General features: G+C 45.5%; 1 protein-coding gene across 2 annotated transcripts; it reads left to right on the plus strand.

Moving 5' to 3' along the window:
- Nucleotides 1-201: 201 nt before the first annotated feature.
- LOC131691504 (putative vitellogenin receptor) lies at nt 202-6,593 on the plus strand. 2 transcript variants are annotated; one of them, XM_058977986.1, is made up of 6 exons: nt 202-546; nt 606-855; nt 924-1,676; nt 1,741-2,487; nt 2,544-2,960; nt 3,018-6,593. In XM_058977986.1, exons 2-6 carry the CDS (start codon nt 639-641, stop codon nt 6,446-6,448), a joined length of 5,565 nt encoding a protein of 1,854 aa, XP_058833969.1. In that variant the 5' UTR covers nt 202-546; nt 606-638; the 3' UTR covers nt 6,449-6,593. The 2 variants fall into 2 exon arrangements, with proteins under 2 accessions (XP_058833969.1, XP_058833959.1); XM_058977976.1 differs by having other exon boundaries at nt 202-542.
- The last annotated feature ends 4,937 nt before the right edge of the window (nt 6,594-11,530 follow it).

The raw sequence follows: 11,530 nt of genomic DNA on the forward strand, positions 1-11,530 counted from the left end.
CACTTCTGCTAGAAAGTGCAAAACCAGTGCAATCCACTACACCGGTGTCAATCAATCGAAAATCCCATAAGTAACATCATCGAGTCGCTATAATTTTCAAGCTAGCATTCGAAATCCCTCGTCAAAAAAACCGCCGTTGCTCACTTTTCGAGCAGTTTTTTTCTAGCTCGACTCGATCGATCAACCGAATCATTGGAGCATGGCGGCAGTGTATAGTTCCAGGACGGACGCGATCGCCATTGCCTTTTCTGTTATTCGCACTTGCAGCCAGATCGCATCCAGCGCTGTGCTTTAGTTGTTCCCTTTTGTTTGTTCCGATTGTTCGTGCAATGGAACGGCATCTTTGTTGATCGTTATTTTCAGTTACATTTACCGATCATCAGCCCGATCATTATTTTTCCCATTGAACCCGTACATGACTAGTTAAGTGTAGACATTTCCAGTGTATCGCAAGTATGTTTGAAAAGTGACCTAGGAAGCAAATATTGGTTTTACGTAGCTAACTTTAGATTTGCTAGGAAACGACAATAACATATTTTAAGGTAGGTAGGTCCGCGCGTTATTGAAGGACCACGTGTTGACACTAACCTCACTTTTATTTGTAGTTAAAATAATCCCGCCGCGATCAGTGACCGATCATGTTACGATCGCGCAGTTCGGTCGTACAATTGATCACAATCGGTAGCGTGATTTGTGCTGCCTTGGTGGTAGTTGATGCGGCTCGCAAGGGATCCAAGATCACGGTCACCTGCTCGGAGGACGAATTTCAGTGTGATAGTGGAGCGTGCATTCCGAAGGAAGGCCACTGCAACGGAAACAAAGATTGCTCCGATGGCAGCGATGAAGCTGGATGTGGTGAGTAGCACAACCATCGAATAGATCAAAGTAGGCCATCAATTTATTTTTTTGGTCATCGATCGTAGATTTTTTCCTGTGCCTTAAACCGATGTGGTACCGCTGTAAGCATGACAACAGCTGCATCAGTGCGTCGTTTCTGTGTGACAAGCACGACGATTGCCCGCTAGGAGATGATGAGGAAAACTGCGAAAATTTTGAGGTACCGCACGTCCCGGTCCCGTGCAGCAAGTATGAGTTTACCTGCACGGACAAGATGTGCATTCCGGTGGATCTAGTGTGCGACGGAACGGAGCACTGTCTGGACGGATCGGACGAAACGATCGGCTGCATGGATATCGAGAGCAAGTGCAAAGGGTTCCTGTGCAAGAACAAACACTGTCTCAAGAGTCACGATTGGGTGTGCGATGGGATCGATGACTGCGGGGATGGATCGGACGAGGAGAATTGTTTGGCGGCTTGTGATCTGGAGCACGGGAAGTTCGAGTGTGCGGATAATCGGACCTGTATCGATTTGAAGCAGCTTTGCGATGGGAAGGATGATTGTGGCGATCGGAGCGATGAGGGTGCGTTGTGCAGTTCAAAGGAGTGCGATGAGTTAAAGTGTCCAGAGGGTTGTCAAAATACGCCGCATGGAGCGGTTTGTTTGTGCAAAGTAGGCTTTGTGTTTAGCAGAAAAACAAAAACGTGCGAGGATATCAACGAGTGCGATCGGTACGGGTTGTGCTCGCAGGGTTGCGAAAATACTCCGGGATCGTTCAATTGTACCTGTGTAAGCAAGTTCACGCTGCAAAAAGATGGACGAACGTGCGAGTTAAGTGGTAAGTGATTGCATTTTATTTGTGTTTGGTTCAATTATGACATGCTTTTTATTCGCCTATTTAGAACCCTCGGAGGCTCTGTTACTGTACTCAACACAAAAATCCATCGGTGCCTTATACCTGACCTCCAAACATCAGTATTACGTAGCGAAAGATCTATCTCAGGTGATCGGCGTTAGCTACGACGGTAGTCACGTATATTGGACGGATATTTCCTTCAAAACGGAATCGATCGAGCGAGCCGAGGAAGATGGAAGCAAGCGGGAATTATTACTCACTTCCGGTCTAGCATCACCCGAAGATCTGGCATTGGACTGGCTGACTGGAAACATCTATTTCAGCGACAGTGGCCATATGATGATAGCGGTCTGCTCGAACGATGGATTCCACTGCAAAATGTTGATTCAGGATAACCTTCATAAACCGCGAGGGATCGCTCTACTTCCCCAAAAAGCGATCATGTTCTACTCCGATTGGGGTAATAATGCGATGATCGGGACCGCCAGTATGGATGGAAAAAGTAAGCGGGTTTTGATCGACACAGACATTCACTGGCCGAACGGTTTGAGCCTTGACTGGCCGAACGAACGATTGTATTGGGTTGACGCAAAACTCAAGAAGATCGAAAGTGTTCGGCTAGACGGCAGTCAACGACGGACTGTGATCAGTGATGTAGTGAAACACCCCTTCTCGATCTCGGTCTACAACGATCGACTTTACTGGTCTGATTGGGATACCAAGAGTATTCAGTCGTGCGATAAGTTCAACGGGAAGGATCGTAAGACGCTGGTCCATGATCGACAGATCTTCGGTATTGTTCGGTAACCCGCGATCCGTATGGTATCTAACAAATGTATTTCTTTTCAGACGTCCACGTGTACCACTCAAGTATTCAACCGAAGGGTGATCATGCCTGTCTAGGTCACACTTGCTCGCACCTCTGCCTGTTGGCTCCAAACAACAGCTACAGCTGTGCCTGCCCGTACGGAATGGCTTTGAAACCGGACAAACATTCCTGCCAGGAGATGGTAAAACGTCAGTATTTACTTATGGGAATCGGTAACTACCTGGTACGGTTGGACATTCCGGCATTCGGTCGACACGAAACTAGCAAAGGTGACGCATTCCAGTTCACGATCAGCCGTATGGTGTTCAACTCCATAACCGGTGAACTGTTTGTCGCCGACAACATCCAGAAGGTTATTTTCACCGTGGATATAAAAGCGAAAACCTCCCGCAAGCTCATCACCACCGGAATTGGAAACATTTCCGCGCTAGCCTTCGGTATTACTTAAATTAAAGCAACTATCCACATTTCTAATCAAATTCCACATTCCGTAGATTACCTCGGCAACAATATGTACTGGTCGGACAGCGAACGGAGTACGGTTGAAGTTTTCTCCCTGCAAACCCACCATCGTTCCATCATCCAGCACTACCTCGGAACGGAGTTCCCCATCGGTTTGGCAATCATTCCGGAGATCGGTAAAATGTTCATCGCGCTTCGTTCGGCCGATCCGGATCCGCATACTCACATCGATCGGCAGGACATGACGGGGCGGGGTCCCCACAATCACATCATCGAAGAGAAGCTTAGCGGAAACGGGACGTTCAATTTTGTGGTCGATCGAGATCTTCGATCGGTTTACTGGAACGACATGGGACTTAGTCGGATAGAGTTCACCAGCTTCGAGGGAGATACGCGGCACCTGTTCCGAGAGTATCTCCGTATGCCTGTCTCGATCGCGATCGTGGAGGATAATTTGTTCTGGACTTGTTATCGATCGCGGCGTCTGTATTGGTCCGATAAGCACAATCTCGGTTTGACGAAGAAGATCAACATCGAAAAGCCACCGTTCGGAATCTTCCCGGATGAGATCGTGCTGTTGGCAAGTCAGCCACTGCAGCGGTACGATCACCCCTGTCAGAAGCAGAATGGGGGATGTTCGCACATTTGTATCGCTGCCGGGATGTATGCCAGTGCGTGTATTTGCCCGACGGGAATGATCTTTAGTTCGCCGAAGAACACGACCTGTATCGATGCGATCGATTGTGAGTTCAAGTGCACGAGCGGTGAGTGTCTGACGATCAGCAAACGATGCAATGGGAATAAGGATTGCGCCGATGGTTCGGATGAGAAGGGCTGCGATGAACGCGAGAGGACGGCCAGTTTGGAGTGTAGCTTTGATCAGTTTATGTGTGCCGATCGGAGTAAGTGTATAGATCAGAAGTTGCGCTGCGATAAGCATAATGACTGCACGGATCGATCGGATGAAAAGAACTGCGAGGGATATGATTCGGGAAAGGGGTGTCACGAGAATCAGCATGCCTGTCCGGATGGGTTGTGCATTGATTTGAACGCACTTTGCGATGGGTTCCCGGATTGTACGGACGGGTCCGATGAGAAGGATTGTACCAATTTGAACAATGAAAAGCACAATGCAACAACGTGTGGACCGCTGATGTTCCGTTGCAGTTCCGGACAGTGTATTCCGAATTGGTGGGAATGTGATGGACATCCGGATTGTGCTGATAGTTCCGACGAGCATGACAAGTGTTTGGCGAAGAGTGAGTGTCCGAAGGGATTCACGAAGTGTGCGCTTGGTCATTGTGTTGAAGATCGGCTGGTGTGCGATGGGAACAACGACTGCGGGGATAATTCGGATGAGATGAATTGTAAGGTGGAGGCGGAACCGTGCGTTGGGTTGGAGGAGGAAAATCCGACCAAGTTTTTGTGTCCCCGGTCAGGGAAGTGTCTGGATATTGCAGTTCGGTGCAATGGAACTTCGGAGTGTCCCAACGGAGAGGATGAAGCTGATTGTACGAATTGTGGGATCCATGAGTTTCAGTGCAAAAATGGGCAGTGTATTCGGAAAGAGTGGCAATGTGATAAGGAGGTCGACTGCGATGACGGAAGCGATGAGGTGGATTGCGTTAACGGGACGACAGGAAGGGAGAAACAGTTCTATGTCGCTTGCGGCGAGGGTTCCTTTGAGTGTAACCCAGGAGTCTGCATCCAGATGAGTAAAGTTTGTGACGGAAAGAAAGATTGTGTAGATGGGAAGGATGAAGGGAAAGGCTGTGATAGTGCATGCTCGAAAAATCCCTGCGAGCATAAGTGCATTAAAACTCCAACTGGACCGGTTTGCGATTGTCGCGTAGGGTTCACATTGGCAGGAAACAGAAAATCTTGCCTGGATATCGACGAGTGTGCGGAGAGAAAACCATGCGCACAAATTTGTCGCAACACGCGGGGATCATTTCGATGTTCATGCAACCCTGGATTCATGCTTCGGTCTGATAAAATCTCCTGTAAAGCGGTAGGACCAAGCCGCTACATACTCTACACATCATACAACCAAATTCGAAAGCTTGAAGTGCGACCTCCTTCGATCCGGGTTCTCCTTCAAACCAACGAATCCAGCATTACCGACATGGATGTTGACGTCCGCCGTCAGATGCTCTACTATACCGACGAGTATAGCCCAGTCATCTACGAGTACGATCTTGTTCACAACACCACCCTAGCGCTGCGTAACGTTGGCCACCCGAACCACTTAGCCGTAGACTGGATCACCGGGAATTTGTACTTTTTCGATAATTCCGAACCTTCCATCAAGTTGTGTTCAATTCAGCGGCAAGCGTGCGCCAGACTAATCACCTTCCCGTCGCAGGTGTTCATCAAAGCGCTGACCATCGACCCCATCAATCATGTTCTGTTCTATGCGCAGATGCATTTCTGGATCTTCGAAATACCACACTCCATCATTTACCGAGCCAATTTGGATGGATCTCATCAGCAAATTGTCACAAAAAACGTAGCTCACGTCACCTCGCTAGAGTGTGACACGGAAAATCGGATTCTCTACATGATCGACATGAACACAAAATCGATCAAAATGATCGATTACGACGGGAAGAATCTCCGTACCGTGGTCGAGAAACAAACCTTGGCGATCAATCGACCGATCGGTTTCACCGTGTACGAGAACCAAGCTTTGGTTCTGAACATGGCCTCCTCGACCGTAGGCCAGTGCAAACTGTACGGTGATTACGAATGTAAGCTGCTGGAGCTGAACAAGCACAACTCCAACCAGTTGTTGATCGTACAAGAATCCCGCCAGCCGATGGCAGAAAATATCTGTGATGCGAAGAAAATCAACTGTAGTCTCATTTGCATACCATCTGAAAATGGTGGAAAATGTATCTGTCACAATGGCGAGCACGTCCGCGAGGGCGACATATGTCCTCAAACATCCCAGGACATGACGCCCCACATCACTCCACATCTGCGAATTCCATCCGCTTCACTGGCGAACTCTTCGGCTGGATCAACCGGTTCGTCCTTCACCAACATTTTCGTAACCCTGCTGATAGTAGCTCTGCTGGTAGGAGCCGTCGGTTACTACTACAAACGTCGCTATAGCCGGAAGTTCAGCGTAGGAATGCACTTCCACAATCCGGAGCTGAGTACCTTGGATGCAGCTCAGGTTAAAATGTTCCAGGGGCCACCGCCGCGGCTGAACGAAACGGTCACCCATACGGAGCTGACACTGGAAACTACTCCGCCGTCACGACTCCACGGAGCGATCGGTGGATGTGGAGGATCGTTCAGCGGTGGAACGGATCCTAGCTTGAGCGATACCCAAGTCACGGCGCGTCACTTTGACATCACTACCACGGCGATCGAGCTGGAAAACATGTCCGACGCGGACTCGATGAAGGATGCGTACTCCTGCGAGGATGATCTCCGGCAGAGGTTGATCATGTGATGACCGCGATGCCCAGGAAGGATGGTCATGCGGTTTTGGTTCGTACAAATGGTTTTTTGTAGTTGTTAGTATGATAAGTTTGTAGTGTGTAGCAATGTTTTGTTATTTGATTACGCAAAATAGAGTTATCAATTGTGGAATGTTCTGGGGCGGTGTTCTTAGTGCTGGCTTGATCCAGTAGCGATCTTGAAGGATTACACGAAAAAAGTGGCTCAGTGGGATTTTTTTCGTTGCTAAAAATACTGGTGCCCTCGTTTTTTTTTAATCCTACTACGTTCCAGCACCATTTATCGCCGAATGAATCGCACCACTGCTTTGTTCGCAACGCTCACGCACGTAGTTAGCTCCTTGAAATCATTTCCGGTCGTGCCCGTAATTGTAAACATACAGCGCCAGCCAGCCAGGGATACTACTTCCAATCACGCCAACACTCGATCCCTGCATAACCCTGCGAGCTATCCGGTACGTACGTACATGCGCTACACCCCTTCAACACTTAAGGAAACGTATACGGTGAAACCCCTAACCTCTATCCGTCCACTTACTGGGACCCGATCGGTACCAAGGCCAACACATCACCCATTCCACCCGGTCGGAACGAAAACAGTAAATATATTCACATATACGCACGGTAAACGACGCCGAAGCGCGTGAGGTTGGGGTACCGATTGCATATAATCAGGCGAATGACCCGCCGTTTCTCGTTTCGCCGTAGCAAGTGGGCGCAGGTGTATATGCGGTCGACTGACCTTTCCTTGAAATGCGAATTGTTTCTGTTTATCGCCCCATATCAATCAACTGCCGAACAACAACAGGCTACCTACCTGGTTTGATGTACCTGCGGAAATCCTTCAACTCGGACAATTTATGCTTGCTTGAGATAAAAAAATAAACTCCAAAGGTATAGTAGGCCACGACGAAAATATTCGTGACAGCCTCCGCCCTGTTTCACAGGGCAAATCACCCAGCCAAGGCCAACGGGTTGGTGGAGGATAAGGTAGCAGAAAAAATCGCACGAACCAGGAAGTTGGCCTTGAAGGGAGTTTTATTTTTATTTTCCTTGGCTTATTCTTCGTTTCCCCCAGTGTTACGGGTAGCGAAGTTGATAGGAAACACTTTCACTTCCTGTTTCGTTCACCACGCATCTGGTGGATGGGAGAGGATTTTTTTTCCAGGAGGCGCATGGTCAGCTACGTTTTAATTACTTCAATTAGATTGTGTGGGGGGGGGGGGGGGATTGCTTCGGTTTGGATACAAGAGGGGACGTTGATTCTTTTTTCTTCCGTTTGCTTGCGACCTTCGTGTCTTTTTTGTTCGTTGGTCAAGGATGGGGGGGGGGGGGGGGTCAAGCGGATAACCTCTTCAGCGGTTATCGCTGCCTGGTAGAACAAGTGTCTAATGAGTCGCCACTCGACCAAGTTTCGACACAACGTAGCGGGGGCATAATTAACTATGCAAATATTATGCATGGCATGGAAGTTTTTTTTCTTCACTAGCAAGGAAAGAGGGTAAGTACAAATCAGCGGATAAATGACCGGTCTGAGACAATATCTCTTCGCGAGCTTCATTCCTAGTATCAAACTAGACCTAATGAGTCCTAATTGGTAGGTAGTTTATAGATCAACTTTGTAGTTGAAGACCATCGCAGTAGGCTTAGAGGAAATAGGGTGGAGATTTGACATGATGCAGAAATGTATTCGGACCCCGCATCAGCAGATATTTCATAGCCTACTGCTGTTTATGAGAAAAGCATCCACTAATTACTTGACCGCTTGGACAGGAAAGCATCTGCGGTGAAGAGGCATCTCGCGAGTCACGACTTCTGTCATTAATTTATAAGACAATAAACAAGGTGGGGGCGTTGGCTGACTCTTTTTTTTTTATTCAATTCGTTTATTTGATAAGGCACTTTTGCGTTAGCTTAAAGGTGCCAGTTTTGTTTTTACATTTTAAATTACTTAAAACTAGGGGATTACTGGGATTATTGATTTTATTTTTAAATCACACTAAGGAGATTTTTTAGCTATCTTATACATCTACACAAGGGGGTAATATCATTTTTGTAAGATTAGGAGGTCATTTAGTTCTTGTGGCAGTATGGTTTGACATTTTTAGCAGGGAGATTATTGTAGCAAATAAGTTCAAACTAAGGGGGACAATTTTTACAACTATCCTTAAAGTGGAAATAACTAGAGGGCGTGATTGAATTTTGTAAAGATTAATTTTTATGTGGTAGTAGAGTTAGGCATTTTCAACGAGATTATTTAATATAATAGTTAAAACTAGATGAGACAGGAAGAGCAAAATGCTTCGGGAAGATATTTGAGGGGTGTTACTTCTGGGCAGTGGCGTAGTAAGAAAATTGTTCGGGGGGTAGATTTTTTGTAAATATATAAAAAAAATCTTCAAAAGCGGGGAGCTTGGGTTGCTTATCTATCCTTCCGGCCATCATATCGTATAGTAGATACACTTAATATGTGTATCTACAAATGCGATATGATACCTGGTGCAGAAAGTGCACTAATTACCTGACAATCTTCTTTTATTTGATTGCCTGCTTAGAAAATCATTTTCCGTACTCAAATATCACATGTGACGCCAGTGATTAATGGAGAAAACCACGAGGATGGCAGAAGAGCAGTGGGTACAAGGCCAAGTGCTCCTCGGATGGTACCAAAATGATAAGCAAAGGGAAAGTAAGGGTTATGTTCGGGGTCTGAAAGGAGAGCATTTCGCATTTATTTTCATTTTTTTTTGTCATTTGTTTCTCTTGCTACAATATATGCAACTCGGTGCAAGAGAACATGACGGCCAAGGAAACGGAAATCCAATAGCCCAAACAGATCGGGAACAGGAAGGAGGGCTATGAACAAGGAAACAAACAACAGATGAGAAATCGTTTACTTATTTTTTATAACTACGATACTAATCACAATTATTTTGTTTTTCTTGTCTCGTTTCAGCAAACTAAAATCTCCCTACTATCTCTTCAGTTTCTGCCTCCAACTATCCTCTATGTAATGTATCTGAAACTTGTGGGACGGACTGGTTAACAGCCGGCGCCTGCTTGTGGAAGAAACTGGTGTGCACATACGGACTAGCACATACGAACAGTTCGACGAGAACATTTCAAATGGGCCGATAAACAAAACGTCAACAATTCCGGTTAATACTTACTTCAAATGGACACTAACAAAGCTTTATAAATACCTTAAATAAGCCGATTCTGAAGCCTGGCTGTTGGCGAAATAATGGATTATCGCAAGGCACATAAACAAAATAACTTGTTTTGCTTATGTTCCCTTTCACTTCCCCTCAAAAATTAACGGTTCATATACACCAAAACGGAAAAAAATTGCTTATGGGCTCTTAATGAAAAAGACTATACTTGAAAAGGGAACAAAAACATCGCAACACTAAGAAAGGGATCAAAATAAACGTCACATAATCATTTGCTGTAAACAAAAGGGCTCACCCGCACGCACTATAAGCTAACGTCTCGCCGAAAAGCGATTATGGGAGAGGGCACAAAACCAGTGCGATGTTTCAAAAGGGACCAAAACATTTATCTGCAAAAATCGTTCTAAATATAAATATAAATAAACACTTTTTTTTATAAATCTGGTATATTATTCGGAAAAAATGGTTAATTTAACACGGCATTGAGTTGTTTGGTCCTTAAATCAAGCTCCTGTTCATAAATGGGAATATAAAGTACGAGGTAATTCTTCAGACGCCATTTTCTCAATATGAGCATATTGTATATAATGCCTTATGAAATGTGTGGGCTGAGAAATGACAATGACAATATATAAAAACCTGTTTTAATCCACCTAGAGGTGCAATTGTGCCTTTCTCATTTCTCCAAACTATGATTTAATAGCTGGTTCGTACAATATAACTTTATGGAAATGTCTTTCATTCTTATTACACTTGGTAAGTATATATAAGAGCACCTTTTTGCATTCATCGCGGTATCGGTTTGAATCGGAGTTTTCTATGTGATCGACCTCCACAACCCGTAACTCCGGTGCTGGAAGTCGGATGGAGATGGAATTTAATATCAGTTTCTGGGGACGCAACACCTTTCATTTGAGACTAAGTTGAGCAAATCTAGCCATTTTCGAGAAACCAATATAACCGTTATTCTGACTTTGGATGCTTCCGGATCCGTCGATGGTGGCCAGTGTGGCCAAAGAGACTTTGAATGACTGTTGGGGACCTAGATGTACAAATTCAACAGTTGTGTTTACATTTTGGAAAAAAATCACCTTTTTACATTCATCGCAGAATTCGTTAGAATCGGGATTTGCTGCGTGATCGTACGTATCACCCTGTAATTCAGGAACCAGAACTCGGATCCACACAAAATTCAACAGCAGCTGATGGACCTTTCATTTAAAATCAAGTTTGTCAAAATCGGTTCAGAAAATTCCGAGAAACCGATTTGGAAAAATCAACAAATTTTGTTTTGTAACCATACTCTTCAACTCGTAATTCGGAACAAGATGTCGGTTGAAAATGAAATTCAATAGCAACCTATGGGAATATTATACCTTTCATTTGAATCTTAGTTTGTAAAAATCGGTTCAGCCATCTCCGAGTAACCGATGTGGACATTTTGTTAACAAATCCGCACATACACACACATACATACATACATACACATACACACATACATACATACACCCATACATACACACAGATATTTTGCGATCTCGGCGAACTGAGTCGAATGTTATATGAGACTCGGCCCTCCGGGCCTCGGTTAGAAAGTCGGTTTTTGGAGCTATTGCATAACCTTTCTATATAGGAAAGGCAAAAGAATAATATTTAATTAGCTTAATAAGCATGAGTTCAATGTTATCTTCATGTGATTATAATTTGCAAAGGTTGGTGGAATGCGTTTGAACGTGTAGGGAATGGGGGTTTAGTAGAGTGGGTGTGGAGGATGCGTCAGAAATCCTTCATCTTATTTCGGTATACGGGGTGGATGAAGGAAATCTGGGCGTGAGGGTGATCCATGAAGAGGGGAGTGATGAAGGAGGGAGGTGTAAGGGCAAGGTGGGGAGGGGGGGAAGG

This window comes from Topomyia yanbarensis, chromosome 1, assembly GCF_030247195.1.
Source record: "Topomyia yanbarensis strain Yona2022 chromosome 1, ASM3024719v1, whole genome shotgun sequence".
Lineage (NCBI taxonomy): Eukaryota > Metazoa > Arthropoda > Insecta > Diptera > Culicidae > Topomyia > Topomyia yanbarensis.